At 40.6% G+C, this 24,173-nt stretch overlaps 1 protein-coding gene across 1 annotated transcript in view; it reads right to left on the bottom strand.

The window, feature by feature from the left end:
- MAP1B (microtubule associated protein 1B) overlaps positions 1-23,689 on the bottom strand; it is a 72,611-nt gene extending 48,922 nt beyond the window's left edge. The window contains exons 1-2 of the mRNA XM_085043788.1: positions 23,294-23,689; positions 18,636-18,737 (exon numbers count right to left, since the gene is read on the bottom strand). Coding sequence (XP_084899914.1) covers positions 18,636-18,737; positions 23,294-23,471 — 280 coding nt within the window. The 5' untranslated portion in view covers positions 23,472-23,689. The remainder of the gene's footprint in view (positions 1-18,635; positions 18,738-23,293) is intronic.
- Positions 23,690-24,173: the final 484 nt, after the last annotated feature.

Here is a 24,173-nt window from a genome sequence, read left to right as displayed (position 1 = left end):
AAGCTACTTGTTCTAAGTGTTTTATAATTTGACTATAGTAATTTTCTTCCCTTAGGAAAAAAGTAAGGGAAGTTAAAAGTTTATTGTACTGTTTTGATATCAATAATTAAAGTTCAGAAAAACATTGCATTTCAGTTACATTTCTAGTGCTCAAATTGTTTTTGTTTCTTCTATAAATATAGTAAAACACAAAGTCTCATTTTAAATTACCTCTCTCAGCTTAAATTTTTCCTGTGAATCATCTAGTTCTGGCCTTTACAGCAATCCAGTGGTCTTTTCTTTTATGAAAATTATGTATTTCCTGTACTGATGGACTTGGAGTCTAACTAAATGGGAAACCCACAACATATGTGGAATAACAAAAGAAATAAATGAGCAAGTTCAAGGAAGGGAACAAGAGTTCCCAAGAGGTCAAACATACACCATGGACTCTTTGACTCCCTGACCCATGTGTCCAGAACAAGGGCACTCCTGGATGCTCCATGGGGGGAGTCAGCTCTCCTGTATGCCTTAATTTCTGTTAGTCTGCACTGCACTGTGGTCCACATAGCCATATGGGCCATAGAACCAATGTGACAGCAGCAGAATTATCTGTAGATATGATGGTTTGCATCAGCACTGACTAGTTATATTTGATTATACATGGACCATATGAGTTCCTCTGATATAAACGAAAATTTTCACAGCCATCTTTCTACAGACATTCAGAATGGAAATCTTTGTAAATAAGGCCCAAGGGAAAGGCCTGTCTTCTCATCTCTCATGTTTCATTAAAGAGGCAGAAAATTTAATACTAAAACAATTTTTCAAAAGGGTCTTGTGTCAAATTTGGCCTCCATATCATTTATGCATATTATACATACACATATAAACTCCTAACTATTCATGCAGAGTAAGCATTCCTGTGCACATATGGTCTCCCACTTGGGGACTGATTTGATTTTTCTGCACTTTATTACTTTGTTAACAAATGCAGATTTCTTTGCAATTAAACAGACTATTTAAAGTTCTGAAGTATGTGACCATGTCAAGATTTGCTGAAATTTATCCACAGTTATCAGGTACATACAGTAGAAGGGACCTGTTAGAAAAGGAATGAGATAACAAAAAAACAACACTAAAGAAACACAATAATTATGAACCTCTTTCTATCCTCAAATATTTTTATGCTGATGACTCATCTGAACAGGTTGTCTGACAAGTGAAGAGCCACTCACCTGGTAAAATTTTCAAGGTTTAAGCTTTGCAAGAATTCTCCTTTAGTACTGATTAACCTAAAAATGATGTTTGAAGAGTGCATACAACAGTTTTTTTTTTTCCACAGGAACACAAAAGCTATTTCCAGGTCTGAACTTCCACATCAGCTATTAATAAGTATTGCCTTCAGGGGAAAAATATATTAGTTTGGAAATAGCAAGACTTCCTTTAGGCTGATATAAGAAAATAACTTTATATAATAAATAACTGATATAAGGCTTTTTAAAGGTCTAGACTGAATTTTTTTACTGGTTTTTTTTTTCAAAAAAGAAAAAAGGTAAAATTAAGGCAATACTAGTTACACTGCACTTTGATACAACCAACAAAACATTTTTGCTAGTAATGCATGAAGCCCACTCAGTGAGCCTTTGAGTAACACCAGGGAAAAGAGAGCTTCCTCTAGTCTCCCCCATCACCTGCTTCTCCTCCTCTTCAGTCAGCATTAGACCAATTCTCTTGCAGGGCTGGCTGCAAGGTGGATGGAGGTACCAAGTCCAACACTTTGCAGTGGTCTTTCTCTAAAACCTATCTCAAAACAAAGCTGTACAAGAAACAAATCCAAGCCTTTTTTGCAACATCCAGAGTGATTCTGGAGCTCTTCTCTTTCAGCCTTACCTGGATGATTTCTAATCAGAAAATGTAGAGAAGCAGTGGGCAAACTTGGTTTTCATTTTAACGCCTGTGTCTGCTTTGGCTTCTGTGTTCTGTACTTCTCACTGAGAGAGCCAAGAAAGCAGCTGGTAGCTGTGAAAACTGAGCGGGTTTCTGGCCATCCCCATTTGGATGGATGGCCATTCTCATCCAATGCATGAACCTGTCAGAAGATACGTGAGCAGGCCACAGCTCCAGCCCCACAGATTGGTGCCTGTACGCATTTTGATGGAAAGAGCACACTAAAGGGCAAAAAACGAAGGGAAAAGCTAAAAAATGCCTCTCTCCCTCTTTTGGGATTCTTCCAGCAGCAGCCACAAAAACTGGACATAATTAAATCTTAAGGAATTGAAGGACATTCAGCCCATGCAGAAATGAATGACATAACAGTAACAGTGTAACATTTTATTCTTTTATAGCCAAAGGGGACATCCAGACATTGCATAGAAGGTGAGTAAAAGCCATCTAGTCTGTCTGTTTACCACTGATCTCCACCTTGATATATTCCACAGTGTCTATCATTCCTCCCCTGAGAACTGCTGTCACTAGCACTCCTACTCTGCCTTAGAGCGTGGTGTCTGCAGCCTGAGAGGCTGTGCTAGAGCTGATCTGTTCATTATCTGGCAGACAGTGCTCTCACAGGCAATTCCATTAGCAATATCTATCTCAATGACAAAGTACATCTTTAATGTATCTGGTTTCCAACCACATAGATCTAAATGTTATGCTGCCTCCCTGTTTTTTGACAATGGAAATCACTGATGTAGCACAAGTTGTGTTTACTGCCCTCTTTCTTTCAAGCTGCTGGATTCAAGTTTTCCTCTAAAAATGTCCTATATCCTTTGGTGATAAGGACACTGCTTTGTCTGGTCTAAGGAACTAATAACAATATTCAGCTTTCCACATAAGGCCATCAAAAATAAAATTAAACTGATCTTTGAAATTTGAAGCTGCATTTCAAAAATATTAATATTTCAAAATTAGGTTAAGAATACTGGGAAAGGACCCTTGTATTTTAGGCTCTGCACTTCACATTACTGTTGTTTAAATGAGAAAAGTAAGCCAGTGAAAATTAAATGAGCAATTTTTATGTGAAGGCCTCTGGGCATTATTAAGATTCACAGTACAGAGCATCATGCAGCTTCATAATAAATTGATCTGAGTAAGGTAGTAAATATCTACTGCTTTTACAACTAAGAAAACATTTTGCATTTCCAGTGTTTCTGAAACAGACTGACAACCAACTTTCTTCTTTAAATACACAGCCACAGGTTAAATGCTCCCGTATTTTCCAGTGGCAGCATCCATCCTCCTATACTTTGGCAGGCAAAATAATCCTGATTAAATTAATTAGTGTCTTCAGCTACTGCTGAGCTCATTAGCAACTGTCTAACATTGTATGTTCTGAAGATATATGCTTAGGTGCAACAATTGTAGGCACTGGTTCATTAGCAAATATGATCAACATGAGTTACCAAAAACATTTTTCATGCATAACAAATGGAGCAAATTGCTAAAACAATAAAAGAAATATCTGAGATCTACAGCAGGTCAATCTACATGATGCAGTATTTCATTAGCATAATTAGAAGGAGATTTATAATAACTTAGTTTTCTACCTTCTTTTGTCTAAAGGAGACCAGGGATACTCTCCTGCTTCCTGCAGAAAGTTTGTGCCCTGGCTGGCAAAATGTCAGGTAAAATTAAGACTGTGCAATGAAGAAAGTGTTATTTTAGATGTGATAGACTTCCTTTGGAAATCTTGCTGATTCCACACAGGCTGTGTAATTGCAAGCAGTTGTGAACTGTACTTCATTATAATGACAAAGTGTTGGCACTGGTGAGACATTTCACCCTCCCAGTATTAAATTAACACATCTCAAGTAGACTTTTAGAATCATTGTCATAATTTGAAAAAAATAAGACAGGGAGATGCTTAAAAATCATGATAATAACATAGTTGCATTTTCCCCCTCAAAGACTAAAACACCACAGTATTTATTTCCTCCTTCTTGGGCAACAGAAATCTCATGACTTTTAGTATTTTCTCTTGACAAAAGAAATATAAACATTGCCTTTAGATTTCCACTGGAAGTTTCTGGTGTCGTGTATGCAGAGTTGCAGGATTTTAGTTTTTTTCTGTATGAACCGTGATACATTTTAAGTTTGGCAGACTTAATTTTCTAAGGGAATTACACTAAAAGGAGAACTTTTACTAGATGTCAATGAACAGACCTATGGCTGATGATACTTCTAAGTTGTACAGGTACATAAGTATTCTTTCTTAGCTTAAACAAAACATACTTACCTATGGAGAAGAGAAATAAACAATGGAGGGGTTGACCCTGCCTTCATTTTCATTAGTATCAAGTGCAAAATTCTGACGTTTCCAAAAGGAACAATTTTACATAGAAAACTTGCTGCAAATTCGGTTTATATTTGAAGGTTCCAGCAGAGAAAAGAGAGATTCATTCATGCTGAACTAGTCAAATCAGATGTATCTGCCAGTTTGAGCATACTTTTTAACTTCGTGATTGTGGTCTTCACTGTATTTTTTGGGGATGGCTACACTTCCACAAAGTTACATTACTGCATAGTTCATAAGACATTAACCTGAGAAATGCAAATTTAAAACCAGAAGTATTTATAGTATATGCTATTATAAACATACTTTAAATAAAGCCATACATAAGGAAAATGCACTAAACATTAAGTCTTTCAGTCTGACTTTTTAAGATGTTCTGATTTATGGCTTCTGTTTCAAAACCTCTTTGAACATTCATAAATGAGCAGAATTTGCATACTGTTCCAAGGTGCTCTGAAAAGGGAAAACTGCTTCCCCTGTAGAGAACACGAAAGAAAAATCACAAAAAGAAAATCAGTGATGTCATGCAAATTCTCCTCATGTCACATTTACTGGATGGCCTCTGTAAACTTGGTCACTCATATAAGTGTTTAGGATACTAGACCGTGTCACACTCACCTTTCATCAAATTTGGATAGTCAGAACAAATTTAACAGAATTAAGCTATAGAAACTTCTTCCCAGCACAGTGGTTGCAAATTACTGTACAGCTACATACCTACATTTGGGCTTGATAATTTTTAGCCAATGCCTTGACCCATTTGACATCCTCCCAGTAGGCTCTGCAGTGCTGCAAGGAATGGGCAGCAGTCCCTGAACCCAGCTCCCTGTATCAAACCTATGTATCAGACAGGAACAGCAAAGCACAGGAATGCAGATGAAACTAGAGAGAATACACGGTCAGTCAGTGTTAATCCTTTTTAATATTCCACTTCACACCAGAGAGGATTTAATTGTTTCTTAAATGGCTGCAGGGCCTCTGAATAAGCAAACCTATCCAACAGAGCAGTTATTTTTTAGAAAAAAATCTCTGTAATAAATATTGATCTATCATAACCACAGATCATTCTGGAGTCACAGCAATCTCTCCTTGCCTAATTAAACTGTGTTAATATGAAAATGTGGGCCAGGCCCATAAGGCACAGCAGATCTGAGGGAGTGTGGAAATGCCTAGAAGTTGCAAGCTCTGGGAAGAGGAAGAAAGGCACAGAAACAGCGCCTGCATGCTAATGAACTCCACCAGATCTTAATCCATACAGATACAATTTAAATTCCCTTCCACATGCTCAGCCTCAAATTCTTCTAATTAACCCACAGCTTTGAGATAAGCAGCCATGCAGAGAAGGGGATGGCACAACATAGGTGACAAAAGGCAAAAAACTGCTCCTTGCCACTTCTCTTTTTTCAAGATTTGAAGGTAGTGTCAGTCACTAAGCCAAACTCGGAAGGGTAAACAAGATGTCCTTTACTTCTTTTCCCCATGACATTTTAACTTTTAGCTTATAAGAATTCCTGGATTTAGGACTGGCAAAAATGTTTTAGCAATCACAAAACACACACTACCACAGCCCTGCAGCAACACTTAAAAGCATTGCACTCCCACTTGTCAAGGAGCTTTGTTAAAGATGGGAGCCAGTATTTCACTAGCTTGGCTTACACTTTGTGGAGACACTTAGCTTCCTACAGAGGTTAAGTCTAATGGAAGTCAATTTATTCCCAACTCCAGCACGATGCAGACTTGCAAGGAAACCACAGAAGAGAATTGCTATGCTTTATTTCCTGTGGTGCCACAGCAACCCAGCAATGTTGCATGTTACTATATGTAGAAACCTGTTACAAACCATAGTTCCCACAGACATTTCTTTCAAACTCTATACAGATGTGATCTACAAATTGTAGTTCTTCAACAGTGCTCCAATGCTGCCGTAACATGTAACAGGGTAGATCTGGAGAGACCTGCTTGTTTTCAGTAAAATTCCTCATAATTTACACTCATTCAAAGCAGAATTTGTCAAAGTGCTTTTTAGTAGTCACAATGTAAGATAAACTGCTGGCTATGGTTTTGGGCATTTTCTGGTTTTCTGTTTGTTGTTTGGGTTGTGTTTTCTTCAGATGAGTGGTAACAAACAGCTGCTTTCAATAAGCATTCAGAGCCCTGCTACTCCACCACAATTAAATGAGATGAAAAGTATTTGATTGTCCATTTACCAGTATTTGCATATATGAAGAGATTTTGCCCATGCAGATGTATGCAGGTGTTGTTTAATAAAAAGGTCCTCATCTGTTCCTGTTTTTTTATACAGCTCAGAAATCTGAAGGAGTTATACAATTTCACGAATGGCTAATCTCAGCTTTTCATCTTTATTACTGTTATTTTCAAATCAATTTGAGTGATCCCTTTAGTGTTTACATTAACATCTGGCTAGTAGTTTACTAGCTTACTTGAAGAGACTTGGTGGCCTCATATTGAATTTTAATGAAGATCACACTGCTTAAATCACTGACATTAGATTCCCTACTGGCACACTTGGCCTTAATGGAAAGCTGAAGCAAGACAAAAAAATTTAAATGCCATTACTGCAATTGAATAATCCAGATCATGGGTTGTCCACAGGTCTCTTGATTTATGATATATCATGTGCACTACAGTCACTTAGAAAGCTGTGATTTTCTTTTCCATCTGAGAAAGGAAAAATTCCTCACTGGGATTTAACATGTATGAACACATACAAGTATTTTTAGACAGAAAGTACTGAACTGTTTTGTCAAACTACCTGCTACTGTACTCCTATATTCCTAACAGACAGTCATAGCACAGACTGAGACATGGAAAAAACCTGATATATACTAAACTTGACAAGTGAGTCAGACTCTACTTAGGTCTCAGGTCTTTTATTCAATGCTGTGCTCTAACAGAGAGAGAAGCGCTACTCTTGGTCTTGGTGTGGTTTATATTGCAGTGTCTAAACAGGAGAAGCTCAGGCCTATTGGAGATATCCAGAAAATACAGAGAATACATGATCTGTAAGGCTGCTTTTCTTATCTATATCTAGAGATGTGTTAATTTATGCACAAATCTAGCTGAATGTGTGATCATCTTTTCTCCCTACTAGCTCTGCAAAATTAATGTTAAACATTTTCATAAAATTATCACTATCTGTGATCTTCAACCTGACAAAGTTCTTGACCTGCATGAGCTGGTCAAGCAGCAAGCTTGACCAGCAAGCAAAAGCTCTGTTTTTCCTCTACTCACAGTGAGAGATCTGAAGTTTGCTGAGCTCATTTCACATTGAGGGATTCATCTTTCACAGTCAACAGAGCTGAAGTCTCTGAAATTTAAACTCCAAGCAAGATCTCAGAACAAAACAGAAATGTGTGTCTCACATTAAGAACTAAGACATAAAAACATACAGAAGTATTCATACTGACTTCAGAATGTGGTCATTTACTGCATGGCAGTGAGCATGGGCACTGAGAATGCCATCTGCTGGCAAAAGCAGCATCAGGGAACATAATTCCTTGTCAGTCAACTTCCAAAAAAGAAAAAGGTTAAGAAATATGATGTGGATTGTCAGTTGTTTGGTTTGGGCTGGTTCATTTGTTTGTTTGTTTGTTTTAACTGCTCATTTGAAGTTTATGTCAATAAAGTAGCCTTGCCTGCATGCCATGATGAATTTTATGTAGAAACTTTGGTGGGAGTGGATTTTGAACCAGAAGAAGAGTATTACACCTTAATTTTGCACTGGAAAAGACTAACATTTGAAAACAGTAACAATTTAAATGTCATCACGAATGTGGAAATACAAATAGAGCTGAAAGACTGAGATTGCTTGTACTTCCCTGTTCTTCTAGAGGGGAAGACACAAGAGGAGCAACTGAAGACACTTGGTTTGTTCAGCCTGGAGAAGGGGAGACTGACAGGAGATCTCATTGTGGTCTTCAGCATCCTCACAAGGGGAAGTGGAGGGGTAGGTCCTGATCTCTTCACTCTCATGACCAGTGACAGGACTCCAGCAAGTGGCACAAAGCCAAGACAGGAGAGGTTTAGATTGGATATCAGGAAATGACTTTTCACCCAGAGGGTGGTTGAGCACCAGAAGAGGCTCCCCAGGGAAATGGTCACAGGTCCAGCCTGACAGAGTTCAAGGGGTGTTTGGACAATGTCCTCGGGCACATGGTGTGATTCTTGGGGTGTCCTGTGCAGGGCCAGGAGCTGGACTCTATGATCCTCGTGGTTCCCTTCCAACTCATCAAGTTCTATGATTCTGTGGTTCTCCTATTTCACAGGATCTCAAAAAATTCTCAAGATTTAATTAACTATTTGGTGAGAATATTGAGAGTCTAAACCTCTGCACTAAAAACTGAAAAAAAAAATCAAACTCATCAGCGAATCTGTTTGTTATCATCAGCTGTCGCAACTCTGATTCCAAGCTTTATGTGGCCAGTTTGTGATCTGACCACAAAAGGTGGGCAATATCTGTCCAGTAACTCCATTTACAAAACAGTGACTGTTGTCATAGGACTACAGCAAGGCAGATCCACAGAAGCCACATCTCAGCTAATTTAAGAACTGTCTCTGCTGGGTTGAAAATGCCTTTTCCTTCTCTTTCTTTCTTCACTCTCAATGATAATTGATACAATGTTTTATTGTGTCCAATTCGCCACCCAACAACCAGACAAGCTGTCTAAACTAGCTAACAAAGAACAAACGGACTAATATTGCCCTAGTGTTTTCTCAGAGTGTCCCATCTTTGCAACTGAGTCAGAAAAATAGGAGTAAGATTTGGTGGGGTTCAGCAAGGACTTTGGTCTAAATATAATTTGATTATTTCTTAGATTAAAGTAACAATCACTGAGAGATAGATGTCCATCTGCTTAAAAGTAACACCAACAAAAACATTGGAAGTGACAGATGTAAATTCCAACATATTTAATAGCAGAGGGAAGCCAGAAATAAAATAAAAAAACTATAAAACATAATTTGTGAACACAGTGATCCCTGACCACAGCTTTTCCTAAACCCATCTCTTAGAAAGTAAACATGTATATATTGTCAGCTGTGGTGCAGCTCCAAGAAAGGCAGCAAGCCTGGAAAATCCAATAGTGACAAGATGCCATTCACATTCTACCACTAAGTCACCATGACTTACTCTGACATATAGGAAGACCCCTGGAGGAACACCATGACTAGAAGAAGAAAAGTGTCATCTAGGATGAACACAAGCTTCTCTGAAGTGTCAAAAACACCTGCTAATTTGAAAACTCAGCATGTCACCCATTTCAGGTAAGAAGGGAACAGGACACAAGGTTTAAAATAAGCTCAAGAAATGAAAAAATCAGGAAAACAGCAAAAGCAGTTTAAAATGTTAGTGTTACAGAATAAAGCCTTTGATCTATGTTTTGTCCATGCAAAAATTGTCCTTGCAGACATACCAAAGCTGTCTGTGAAACAAGGCAGTAGAAGCTAAATGCTAATGGTGTGGCAAAACCCTCCCAATGGGTGTTCTGAGAGGCCATCACTGGTGAGATCATCCTTCTCTGTGGGACAGAAGTCTCGGGCTGCATTCTCCTGGGTGGAGGTACCAGCTCATCTGCAGCCGTCCAGGTAGCACTACACAGGGCTGCCTTGTAGCACCACTCTTTCACTTCCAATTGTGAAATAAAGATTCTAGGGCGGCCCCTCCTTTCAATGTCATCCTTGGGGTGGGGCGGGGGGGGGGTTGTGACTAATAGTCAACACAAGAAGGGAAAATGGGTTAATTCTGCCATGATTGGAATATTGCCCTGAATATACCACACTGAATACACCACACTACTGCTACCCTGGAGAGCAGCAGGCCCTGTATTAAAAACTCATTTGATCCTCAGAGCACTCTAGGAATGCCTGAAAGGTGTATGAGGACACAGGTAACTTCACAGTTGCCCAGCTGCCCCTAACATCAGCATGGAAACAGACTCCAGTTAGGAATGGGCTGAAAGTCAGAGCAGCATCAACACTGCAATTAATGTAACTTGCTGTGTGAAACTCAAAAAAGTAGACACACATAAAATAAAGTAAATCTCTAAGTGTTTTCCAGGTTCTCTGCAAGAAGCTGATTCCTTGGCCCAGAATTTGCCTTCAATTTAACGCAATTTATTTATAATGGGAACACACAAGCCATGTAACAGCCCAGAAATGTCTATTAGAAAAGATCCCTACTTTTTAGGTAAGTAGGGTTCTAATGCATGGTTGTATTATACTGTTCAATGGACTGAATAGTAAGTCTGTACTGTTTAAGGAAATCTGGACGCTTTGGTATTGTCTCCTTCCTGTGATTACTGTCTATAAATGGTTGTGGGGAACCCACACCCATTAGCACAACCCAATAAATGGGTATCTCCCACTCAACAGCTCCTAACAGATTAATACTATCAGGTCCTGCTATTCATCACATAATGAGAATGTTGGCAAAGTCTCCTTTCACATGATAATCCCTTACTTGACATACAATGACACTATGGCAAAAAGCTGAAGACAAAATGTGATTCTTGTTATAATTAAAGGCTTTAATAGGTACAGAGGGTTGTTAGGTGCTGAGCAACTATTCTCACTAGGGAGTCTTCAGGAATACAATTGGTGAAGCCAAATTATTTAGGCAGTTGGGACAGTACTATGATTAAAGATGCCCATCCCTACTTTTCAAGAGGTCATGTAGGTAATATGCCATCTCCATCTGGATTTCTTTTGGGCAACTTTGATGTCTTTCATGTGTTATGTTGAAAGGTGATGTGGTTTTTATTTGATTCAGCAATTCACACTGTAGGACACAACACAAAATAACCTCATACAAGTTCAAGTAGGTTTTAGATAGATTAGATAGATAGATAGAGAATTGAAATATAAAAATAATGGAATTGAAACAGTGGACAGAAAGATTAAAATTTGAGAAGTTGCTAGGAAATGGTAAATGTAAAAAAGCATAATTAGTATTGAAAAATATTTAAATCTTCCATGCCTAATGCACTTTTAGGATTTGTGCTTTGCAGCTACTAATGATAGGCTTGAAAAAATCAATAACACTATACAAACAATTATGAGCAATACCATTAAATTATTTGTTTGTGACAAACATTAAATTCTATCTTGAGATACTCTTGAAGGTTTGCCTTCTATATCTATTTAAAATACTGGCCACATACAACAGCTTCTTTTTTTTTTTAAGTTTGTCTAAGTGCTATGCAAGTTCTAGAAGACCAGGAAAACTACCAGACACAGTCTGAGGTTAAGAAAGTGTGCTGGAGTGCTGTAATAGCCATGACAGGATGTGTGCTCCTGTTCCCAAGCCTTAAGATCAGAAGCAAGACTCCTGCAGTTGGACTTTCTAAAGGCTCTGTCAAACTTCATTCCCTTTATTTCTAGAAGTTCAACAATGGTGTCAGCAAAAAAAAGTGACTTGAAAATAAATACCACCATGCACTATCATGGTCAGCAACAAAAGCTAGAGCAGAGGAAGAAGGTGGGGGTTTTAGGTACTAAGGCAGGGCCTGTTCAGAGTCTGACTGCATCAGGTGCTGAGCCATTTTCTTCACTGTGCTTGTTGGTTTTGTCATTTTTCACTTCACCTATTAATTCACCTTTATCTCGACCCATGAGTTTTCTTACTTCTGCTCTTTCCAGTCTCTCAGGAGTGGGGGAGATATTCAATCCACCTTAAAGAGCTTACAAGACCTAGGAAAGCTTATTTTCTGACTCAGGACATTGGAGCCAAAGCTGGGATCAGTCTTTTTTCCAGAAGAGCTACAACTGCCAAAATACTGGTCCAGCTTCCAAAGGCAGCCTTTGGCAGAGGGGAGTTGACTTCCAGGTGAAAGCTTCCATAGCTCCTCAGAAACACCCAGAGATTATACAGTCTAAGAATATTGCTAATCTTGTTGCAAGATGGTTTTTTTGTTTGGTACTAGGGGGTTCTTAAGTGGATTTTTAGATTTCTTGTTTTAAATAAAACCCCAAGCTTTCCAGATGGGCTTCATGTCCCACACACAGCTATGCCATAGATGGGAGCATAGGGACACAGGACAGTGACTCATCTCAGCATTACAGCCAAGCTTTCAATACTAAAATACAAAAAATTGCAACACCACAGCAATACTGAAATTCACACAAGATTGCTTCTGATTTGGTTATTATTTTAATACTTTTTTTTACACTTAATTTCCTATTGTATCAGCAACTGGTTTTGAATCATAAACAGATTAAATTCTGCAAATCCAGGTCATCAGGAGCACTGCTTTTCTTCTCAGGTCTAGGAACAGATTACCAGCAGCAAGCCCAACTAAACATTTCGTATTTTTGGTGGGGCATCTGGGGGTTGACAGAAAAACATGAACCTTTGTTACAGAACTATCCATCTTTCTACTTGTGACTATTACTGACTGCAGTGCTTAACTCCCCTACTCACTCACAGGGACTGTGTGAGGTACTGTGGGATGCTCCCAGCAGTCTACAGTCAGGATGTCATGGAACTGCAGCCAGCATTGGATGCACCTCTTGTGTCTGTCTCTACAAGGCAGATGACAGCTGGATCTCTTCACGCCGTTGCAAGGTTGATAGCAGTAGCCACAGTGGCAACTCTCATACAGCTGGCAATGGGAATAAACATAAGTTCCCCATTCCATGCAGTCTGGAGACAAGCAGTGTCTCAACTCTTCTCACTTGGGTCTGGTTATATTTCTGAATATAATGGTACGCAATTCAATGCAAATAAAGTAACATTTCTGTCTTGCAAGAAAGAAGATTAGATGTTAACTTTTTTGCTCATTATGTGGTATTTTGGTCTTTGTTCTACCTTCAAAATACTAGATAGTATTTTCTCTAATCCAAAATCCAATCCAATTATTTCAGTGGCCTTTGGATCAAGTCTCTTCTCATTACAAAGTCCAATTAAAGCATTTAATGTTTCTCTCAAGTAACTGATATGCTAGATAAGAAAGCAACAGAAAATCCAGACAAGTGAAGTACATAAATCTCGGCAAAATTAACACACATCTGACTAAAATGTTGCACATGATAAAAAGAAATTAGATTTGAAAAGTGGCAGTAATATTCTGGTTACACATTTATCATAAATCCATGATGGAAGAGATGAGAGGCAGGTCATATGGAAATAATACTGGGCAGGGGTCAAAAATAAAATATTACTGTAGTTCTCAATTTCAGAAAACCCACATAAAGAAAACATTACAAAAAAGATTGAGGAATCTCACAAGTGACAAATTAAGAATTGTAATTCTATAAGATAACCCTTAACAAAATAACCTTTGTGATTATAGCATTAGGTATGCTTAATTTTCATTCTAATAAGGAGGAATGGGGATTCAAATTTCATAATGCGGTTAAAATTCTATCATTATTCACAACTAACTTAATCCTGTGCCTCTGGTAGCTGCCTCACACAAGTCAAAATCTGTTCCCTTAAAACATGGGCTATTCTAATACCATTGAACTTATCATATATACTTGTGATACAAGGCATTTAAAAATAACCTCTCACTAACTTTGCTGATTCACACTAACAGCTTAGCATCAGCAGGTACCGGTGTTTTGGCAGCAATGCAAATTCATGCTAATTTTATTTGAGAACTTTCCTAAAAAAAGCAAAAATGGAAGTCAATGCCAGAATGATTGTCACATAAGTACAACACCTTACTTGCTGAAAAAAAGATGATAAAGTGACTTATTAGGCCATCTCTGGAATTTTAAACAGTACTAAGAAAAGAAGGCTTTGACAATTCTTTTATTCAAACACACACTCTATCGCACTGTAATCCTCTCCTGAACCATCAAAATCGTAGCATCCGCCCTAAAAAAATTCACAGTGTATTGTGTGTGCTCCCACCAATATCCCTAAAAAAATTCACAGTGTATTGCGTGTGCTCCCATCAATATCCCTAAAAAAATTCACAGTGTATTGCGTGTGCTCCCATCAATATCCCTAAAAAAATTCACAGTGTATTGCGTGTGCTCCCATCAATATCCTCCCCCAGGACCCAGGGGCTCCTGGCTTTGCTTCTGGGCAGGTCCAGGCTGCAGCCCTGGACCACAAGCAACAGCAGGTCAGCCTGCAGGGACACCACTCGCAGCCGCTGCAGCGTGAGTCAGCTCAATTACCTCTTCAGGTCCTAGGCTGCCTCCATTTTCTTTCTTGCAATGCGCAAATACTTTGAGAAACAAAGCAAATCTAGTAGCCAATTAAAATTAACCTCTCCAAACATACAGTGCACTAGAAAGACTTCACAGAATAGATACTCCAGCTGTCATCACAGTCTCTAAGTAGCTGAAGAATCATATTTGTAGCATGTCCCTAAATGTGCCTATCAGACTACCTGAGATCTTAAGCAAAATTTATTTGTATACAGTTATGGCACTCTGTTAGTGCCTGAGAAATCTGGTCTTAACTTCTTGTCTCTTTTCCCTTTCTTTCATTTTAAATCATAGGTTTGACTCAAGTACCTATGTCCTCTGACTTGAGGAATTTTAATGAAAAGCAGTTTTTAAGTAAATCAGCACTAAAACCATGCCGTTTCAGTAAAACCGTTCAGGGTTTTGTCAGTGACTCCACGAGTTCACATGGCAAGCTACTAGGTGTGACGTTAACTGGGTTTAGATCTGCTTTGACAAAGGAAATGGGACTATACACGACATTGTCAATGTATGGATCTGATGACCAAAATTCCCAGATCCAAAAATTCTCCACAGGTTATCAGCAGTCCTAAACAGTAACCTTTGAAATGGTAACTTTCAGAAGGGAAGTAAGGTTTTTTGGAATAATGACAGCATCATAGAGGAAAGACCTTTTAGGCAGCCTGAGAAAGGCAAGCCCACTGCTGCTGCTGATGCAGGTGGCTGCCAAGAGGAATTCAAACATGCCTTGCTCTTTGCCAAGGTCCCCTCTGGCTGCAGGCAGGCTGGCAATAACAAAGTCTTTGGCACAGGTAAGGAAGGACTCACTTAAGTCAGCAGTTGGTGTCTGCACTGGCTAGTGGGCAACTGGAGGTCTCCTACTCAGACAGGAAACACACATATATGTTCCTGATAACCACAGAACAAAGCACAAAGGAGCCACACTGCATAGCTTGAGCAGTATTTATTAGAAGGTTGGGGGTGAACAGCTATTTAAATATAATGGATTTTATCTACCAAGGGCTTGACTGTGCACCAGTGCAACAGTTAAGTGTCCCCAGGTGGAAACTGGGGATAAAACAGCAGTATAAAAATCTTACAGAAGAGCCATCAATGGCTTCACCCTCCCCCACCCAAAAACATGGTCTTTTGTGAAGCTGCCTTACGCAGCTGAAACTTTCTTGTTAATTAAGCAAAGATTGGTAGCTACAGCTGCAACTTCAAATGAGCTCTCTCCAAGACTCTCCACTTGTTCTGCCTCACTACCAGATGCACAGCTCCTTTTCCAGCTCGTGTATTGTTTCAATTTTTTTTATGCTTTTGATATTACCATAAGATGGAAGTTATCAGTACACGACAAAGAACACAGAGGCACCACTGGAGTATCCCTTTAAAGTCATGTTGCCTGTTGTCTTGGCAACCAGTTAATTACTTGTGTTACTCATTTTTCACCAGCACCTGGCAACATCATCTCTCCAAGATCTGTTATTGCTAAGGAGTCTGCTAACTCAGCTGCTTTACAAGGTAGCAGAAAAGATCTGCTGGAATTTCCATTTCGAATCTTATTTTTCGGGAATCCTAAATCACTCATAAATTGCCCAACAGCCCAAATACAATATGCACAAATACCCATCCCCTTGAAAAGAGCACCAAAAGCGTGCTGGGATCTAGTCATGATCCCTGCAGTACCAGTATGTACATGGCTACTCACTACACAGGGAGAAAGATTAGACCTTAAATTCTTTAAGTGAAAACACATGAATGTTTTGACAATCTCTTCCACGTCTTTCCTTCGACATCAGAGGCATGTGGCATGGGGACAGGATTGGCCCCATGTCCTCCAAGCTTCCTTTTGGAGAAAGATTCTTACCCTTCCCATTGCTGCTATGCATATCCTCAAGCTGTTACAAGAAGCACACAAGCAAGTACTGAGCCAGCACTGCAATTACGATAGTTAAACACAATAATCAACAGGCTTCAGTCAGCCAGCAGTTGGACCTGACTAAACCAAGAGCCTTCAAGAGCAAACTGCCCCTTCATGTGAGTTACACAGAGATTTCAGACTCAAAAGGCTGAAAAAAAGATTGTTTAATTACATTCCACAGACAACCCCATCACCTTGGATGAATACTTCCCTTGGACAAAAGGTCACCTAGTTACCTAAATTCTATTTCTGCATTTGGGACCATAAGGAATATGTACTTACAATCATCTCTTTAGTATCAAAATCTACTCTTTCAGCAGCTAAACACCCAAAATTCAACATTTGGGTGCTGCAACAAAGATGAAACATTCTGAAATCTTATTAAACAATGGCAACAAAAAAGCCTTCTTTCTGCCAAACAGAGAGGATACAAAGGAGCCTCATGCAGAATTCAACATCAGAGAACCGCAGAAAGAAACTAAAATAATTCCCTGATATGTACAGTGGGATTCTGGAGGTACAAATGGGTTTCTCCAAAAACTTTTAGACAAGAAGTTGGTCAAAAGGGATAGCTATATGCCTTGATATTGCCTTTATTCAAATTTCAGGCTCCCTTAATGGTCTTTAAACACAGATTTTGGCAGTTTATTGTTTAAAGATTGAGCAGTGGTGAAAACCACATTCAGTTCTGCTTGTCAGAGATGTTGATGAACTCCAGTCACATGCAATTAAGCTGGAATTCAACACAATTCCCTAAACAAGAAAGTCTAGACAAACATGGGAAAAAACCAATCAAAAATACAATTCCTAGAGAAAAACTCGTAAAGAATTCTACATTCTTTCTGCTGCAAAGGGATGCACAGTCTTATCTCATTTATCATACGAAAGTACAGCATTTGCTTTATTTTAATTCATGCAGTGGTATTCGAATATATCATCTAAAGGAGGCAGTAAAAATACTAGTAATGCTGTAATATTTTTGCTGCAGGAGAAACATAGGATCTTTTTATTTGCCTGAGGTTTTAATGTAAAACACATACATGTTAAAAATGGCATACCTTGCATTTTACATTCCTTAAAGATAAATTCCCTCTATAAAGCAAAGCAACAAGTGTCACCGAGATGTGCAGTTGGCTTCATGATATTTAAAATTAAATTAAAGACATATATTCTAGCCCCAAGTTTACTTCCACATAAGTTAGGAGCTACATGTCTTGACTCAAAAATCTTCATGCTGTGTATTGTTGTATTAACTATGGTGATTTTCAGATCTGATGAAGAATTACAGACGTATATAATTTTTTCTTAACTCTGGCAGTGCTTTACTGACTATAGATATGGGGATATACAGCAAAAACTGCTTTAACATATGCTGCAAGAAGAAAAAATTAGTTACACAAGACATTTTTGTGCATTATTCAAAACCATCACATCAATACTGTCATGCTAGCAAGGCATCAGGATCTCTTAGTCAATAATGTATAGCAATTGACCTCAGGTGATGCAGTGGCCTAACATAAAGTTTCATAACCCTTTTTCACCACACATGAGAGATATCCCTGAAACTGGAATTTTTGACACCAATCAGTACTAGGTAGTAGTACTCATGCACATGGCCACAATGATTCCCTCAATAGCAGAAACCTCTACTGCTCTGAGAAGGTAATATATTTTCACATGAGAAACCTGATTAAATTCACCCATACTCACTCAGAATTTGTATTAAGAGTAATGAGATCTTAGAAAACTTACCAAACACTTGATTCTCATGAAATCAGAACAAACCCAAATTTTACACTTCACAAAACTGGAAAACAAATGTTTTGCTTCATTGAATTAATCCCCTACAGGAAAAACGGGCTTGAAAAAAAGTCAGCAAAAGAGATTTAGTCTTATTAGCACTATAAATTTCTGACTTCCTCATACAAGCCAAAGGAAGTTCCTGTGAGTGAAGACAGACTCACCATAACTCAGCTTCTCATACCAAGAAAGAGAAAGTCCAAGTCCTTTGGGAAGAAACACAGGGTTTGAGCTACATTCGTGCAACAGCTGTGACATCAGTTCTGGCTCTCTCAAACTACAGAGCTAACCTTCCCAGTTATTTTTTTTTGTATGTACTCTACCAACTACAGTAAGCTTCAGTCTCTGGGACTACTGGATTGGTGCTACATGAAGAAACTGTTCAATCAAAAAGTGAGTTTTTTTAACTTTAAAAAGGCCCTAAAACTAATGGGCCAGGCAATTTCAGACTGTAATTATTAGTTCTGCTCTTAAACTCACCTCTGACATCAGGAGAGAATCGAGCTGAATGGCGAGACACAAAAAGTTTCAGTTCTTGATCCAAGTTGCATTCGACCAAGTTTGTGTCCCATGATCGGATTCCTAAAATTCAAAATACAAACATATCCAGCTTGATACATGAGCACCAGAAGTTTTAACTGAGTATTTTTCTATTTGCATTCATGCTATTTGAATATTTCTAAATTCCAAGCCCAGCCTCACTTCTTTTCAAAGCACACAGCTATTTTTTTTTAATATGCTCAGACAGATTCTGACAGGAATCAGAAAAAGACAATCTGCTTTTCCAAAGGGTGACCATTCTTTAAGCCCAGCTCTAGAACTGCAATAGTAGCCACTTCACAAAAAGTTACCAGTGTCACTGACTTGACTTTAAAATAGCAAATACACAGGTTTACAAAAGCAAAAGAGTGAATCACTCAGAGGACACTTCAGTCACATTACCCTTTTGAGAAGACAGCATTACCTAGCATGTTGCTAATTAATATTTAAATACAAAGTATTAAATTGCTGACTTCTTCATTCAATATCTTTGAAGCATACCATATTTTAAATTGAAATTTAAGTGATCTTTTATTTATGAAGTGTCAGAACTCTTGTTTTGAGATTTGAAAATGCTGTGCTTGATCTTTTTTCTTTTAAAAACTGAACAGCACATCTCTGTTCCCTACTGTTTTTCCTCCAGCTACTTAAACAGTGAGACACTTGACACTTGTATGACCAAAAAATGTATTATTTCAAAGCAAATTTTTAAGGATTGAAATTTGACCAGGAAAAAAAACCAGTCATTGCAGCCAAACGACAAGTTTCTAGTTTACTTCCATACGATTTTGATGAATAATTAAAAAAAAAACACTTCAGATTTTTCTATAATTTTGTTTTTAAATTATTGTGAAAAATCTTCTAGTTTTGAAATAATGAGCAGGCAGTAGCCCTACAAGTAAGTCCAGGCACTGCTGCGATTTTAAGAACCAAAACTGCACTCAGTTTTTTGTCCTAAAATAACATCATTACCTCTATACAAATGAACTGGAAACATAGAAGAGATTGCTGGTGAGGAAGTGTCTCGTGGCCCCTCCCCACATAGCCATGCCTTTGCATGAAATTGTTGCATTAAACCACTTTAGGGTTTGACAAGCAGAATCCTGAAGAGGTGTGTCCAAGCCCTCAACATGAGTCTAGAGCCAACACTGCTGCAAACTATCAGGATTTCAGGCTGTGGATGTTACTGTCAATGCTGCTTCCCATGCTACATATTGTGTTCCAAGGCAGCAGAAATGTTAGGACTTAGACTGGCAGAAACCATGTTGCAGGAACGAAGGATGAGGAGAAAAGAGGGAAGAGCAGAGAAACCAGATCTGCACTGCCAATCTCCCATTGCAGCTCCAAGTAGGTTCTCCATGCAAATACGAATATCTGCATTTCAACAGCCTGAAGTCTCTGCAAAAATGCATCCAGGGCTTTTCCTTGTTGGCATCCTAGCAAAGGCAGTAGCAAGCTTACTACTGTAACCTGCTACCAACAATTAAGTAGCTGCCATTTGAATCCCTAGAAAAACTGGAAAATACAGTATTGTCTGTTTCATAACTACTTGAGAAAAATAACTGAACTATAACCAGCCACCTCCAGTTCCTGAATGATGCATCATTGTTCAGAAGCATAAGCAGCAAGACTCTTCTGCAAGTCTCCTCACTTTGTTTTCTCAGAAATCTCTTAGCCATATGGTGCATTTTTGGGACGAGTTTTGGCAGACAAATACATCTAAATAGGCTTTAATATCTTGCACGTGTTGGAATATTTGAGAGCAAGAATGCCAAGATGATATAATACCATACACATGGAGCACATATGAAAACAATCACTATCAAACTGGCATTGATCACAAGGCTGAATTATGCTGAATGAATGAGTGCTGAACTTCAAGAAGCTTGAAGATAAACAGCTCCCTGGCCTATGACACCAAGCTTGTGTGGAGAAACTACAAAGTTTTCTGGAGGTCAGTTAAGCAACATGGACTATGATTCATCAATGATGCCAATGACAGGACTTGTCTACCATCCCTAGCTGCTTTAATTGTGACCCTAATTTGCTGTAGGGATCAGATTCTGATTATATGTGGTCAAGAATGTTGAGACAGGCAATGTCCAAAATACAGGACTCAACACAAAATCAATAGGGGAAAAAAGCCCGTATGCCCTATTCATACAGCGGTCCTTGAAGCTGAAGTTAGAATTTGGGTAGACTATCCAAAATTTGCAACTGCATGATTCAGCAGTCTGGATGCAAAAATGATGCATGTATATTACAGGGTAACATAATGTATTAAACACATTATATAACAAAATCAGGTTTTGGGTAGAATGAAGGTAAACCTGGAACTAAAATCCAAGGTCAATCCAATGATGGATTAGCAGTGTGGACGTAACTGCTGTAAACATGGCTGAACTGAAGCTATTTCTTTCTTTCTGCAGTCTTAGGAGTGCAATGCCACCAGATACAGGACTAATCAGACAGCAGGCAGGGCACACCCAGTAGCATCTGCTAAATCAGTGGAAAAATCTTGAAGCTTTCTCTTCACTCCCTCTTCTCTTTTGGTGGATGGTGGGTTGGAGGATTGCCCCCTTAGCAAAGTCATATCCCAAATGTAATTACTGAAAATGCATCTTGCCACGCCATTCCCTCTCCATGATATATTAAGAAATGACTCTGCATTCCACCAGGTTGCGTAGCATCACGCCACTGATGTGTTATCAGCAGATGTTTTCTTTGACACGTTGCTCTGCAGTTTGGCGCATGAATCCACAGTTTTTGGTGATGGTACTCAGGAGATGTACCAGAGAAGACAGTGAAGCAGAGTTAAAGAACCAAAATGCATTTAAAACTCTATTGAGAATAAAGGTTGCAAGAAGTGTTTTTTTTTTTTTTCCAGACTACAGCAGACTTTCCAAAGAGCCCATAATTGCCTCATGTAGACAGAGCTTCAGACTCCCACTGTATTCATCCAGAACAATGTACCTCAAAATTTCATCAAGGATTATTCCTAGTAGGCAAAAATCTCAATCAGATGGTCTGATACTAGGAGCACCAAGGTGGCTTCTAATCCAAAATGATGAATTAAAAGGCCAAAACATTCCCTCTGAACATCTAAACCTGTAAATGGGCGTTATGCTTAGTGGCAGGAGGTAGCAGCAACTGAGCTATGCAGCAGCAACTGTACAATAGAAGATTCAAGAAGAGACTGAAGAGGAAGGGTGTCAGCTGTCTTGAGGGAAGAAATTTTACCAGTTTGCTCTATAATCTTTAACAGTTTAATTAAAATGCAGCCAGTTCACTTCTAACACAACTGAAAATTAGATAGAATGAAGCAAGTGCAAAGCTGAAGAGGCTCTGAATGACAAAGCACCTGCCTCAGTGGTTCTCCCCAGGAGACAATGGTAGCAATAAAGATGAACAGGTTATGATGAAACTGGTTAGCTGCGATGAGGATGCCTTTTACTTCAAACAGTTGTGAAAAAGAATTCAGAGAAATAGCCAACTAAAGCAACAATGTTTGAGAAAGCAACAATAGACACAGATGAAGTCCTAGCTGGACTGCCGAACCACACCTACATGACAAGGCTGCTACCAATTCCCCATTTCAGGGTCTCTTCTGCACTCTAACAATGGCAGTTTCTGAAATCTTTGCTTTCACCAGCCCAGAACAAAAAATACATGTTATAAAATCAGGTGTCAACAGAGTTTAACAAACTGCAAGATCTGGCAATAATTTTCTTTGTGCTTTATTCCACTAATATTGCAACGTTTTTTTTTTCCCCTCTCTGCATACACACTCCAATCTATTGTATCAGAAACCACAACGAAAACTTACAAAACTGTCATTACACTTGCAATATCATCCTGCATCACCGTCTCAAGCAAAGGACAAATAAACGCCGAGTCAGAGCAGCCCGCAGTCGGACAATAACGAGGCTGAGCACTCAGGTTAACAGCCTTGTTACTCATATGGGTTTTCTTTATTTGAATAAATAATGCGCGTATGTATAGTGAGCTTGGATACTCAAAAATTCTCCACCCGATGGAAAAGTCCAGCGCCCAAAGTTAGACACAAAGGCGCGGCTGCGCTCCCGCCCGCGCAGCCGCTGCCGCCGAGAGGGAAAACGCCCCGAACCCCGCCGGCTTGGCGTGGCGGTGGGGAACGGGAGATTGCGGGCGGCAGCCGCCCCGCAGCCCCAGCCCATCCCATCCCATCCACCCCATCGCCAGCCGCCCTTTGTCCGCCCCGGGCTGCCATCGGGACCGCAGTGCGGACCGTGCCACGCCCACCCGCCGGTGTCTCCGGGCAGACGGGCTCGGCGGCGGGCGCTGCGCTCCCGACCCGGCCCTCCGCCCCGCGATGGCGGGAGGGGGCTCGCTGCGGCTCTCCGCAGCCCCGCTCCGCAGCGCCCGCACCCCGCGGGGGAGGGCGGCAGGGTGGGCGATGGCGGCGGGACCCCCCGGGGAATAAAGAGCCGGAGAGCGCGGCTCGGCGGGATGGGTGTCGGGGGGCGATCCGGGCTGCCGGCCGCGCCCAGGGAGGGGCAGGGCACCGGCGGGAGGGTGTCGCGGCGCTGCTTGCGGCACCCCGGCTCCCGCCGCCTCACCTCGCTCGATATTGGCGATGGCCCGCCGCAGGTGCTCCTCGGTCACCAGCTCGCCGATGACCACCAGCAGGTAAAACTTGCTGTCTAGGAAGCGGTGGGAGAGACTGGGCGAGGTGGAGGTCGGGTTGGGGATGCTGCAGGAGGGCTCCGAGTCCACTTCCACCACTACGGTGGCCATCGCCTCCGCCCCGCGGCTCCGGGGCGCCGAGTGCTCGGCGGCGGCTCCGCAGGCGGCAAGGAGGGAGTGAGGGCGGGCGGGGAGGCGGCGGCGCTTTTATACGGAGACGGTGCAGGGCAGGGACCTGGTGAGGAGGAGGAGGAGGAGGAAGGGGGGGAGCCGGCGCATCCTCCGCGCCGCCGCCGCCTTTCCAGCATCCACAGCTGATGTCATCTGCGGCAAATCCTCCCCGCGGTGGCCCCCGGAAGCAGGAAGGACGCGGGGGGCGAACAACGCCCCGAGGGGATGCCGAGGGGTGCGCCCCGCTCCGACTCCCGCCCCGGCCGTGGGACCCCTGGCCTGCGCCCCTCGCGTCCCTTGCTCCCCGTGCCCGTTCGGGGCGTCACCCTGCCGGGCCGGTCAGCCCGAGGCCCTTCCCGAGTCTCAGCCTTGAAACAGGACGATGAGGAGCCGCAGGTGATGGCCTGGCAGGAGCTCCTCTGGGAAAACCGGCATTGCGACCCCAGCAGCACTCCAGACGCCGACGGGTGAAAAAGCAGTGCCACAGCCCAAGGCCAGTTGTCCTCTCCTACATCTTGCTGTAGCACTGCAGCAAAATTTGAGTCATACTTAAACACACACCCTCACACAGCAATCTAAATATTCTTGCTAACTTTTTTAATTTGAAAGCAGTTCACTTACGGAGCCTTTCTGCACTTGTTC

This window comes from Lichenostomus cassidix, chromosome Z (genome assembly GCF_008360975.1).
Source record: "Lichenostomus cassidix isolate B80296 chromosome Z, HeHo_3.0, whole genome shotgun sequence".
In the NCBI taxonomy this organism is placed as follows: Eukaryota; Metazoa; Chordata; class Aves; order Passeriformes; family Meliphagidae; genus Lichenostomus; species Lichenostomus cassidix.
The sequence above is the reverse complement of the archived record's forward strand: the minus strand, read 5'-3'. Positions and strand labels throughout refer to the sequence as shown.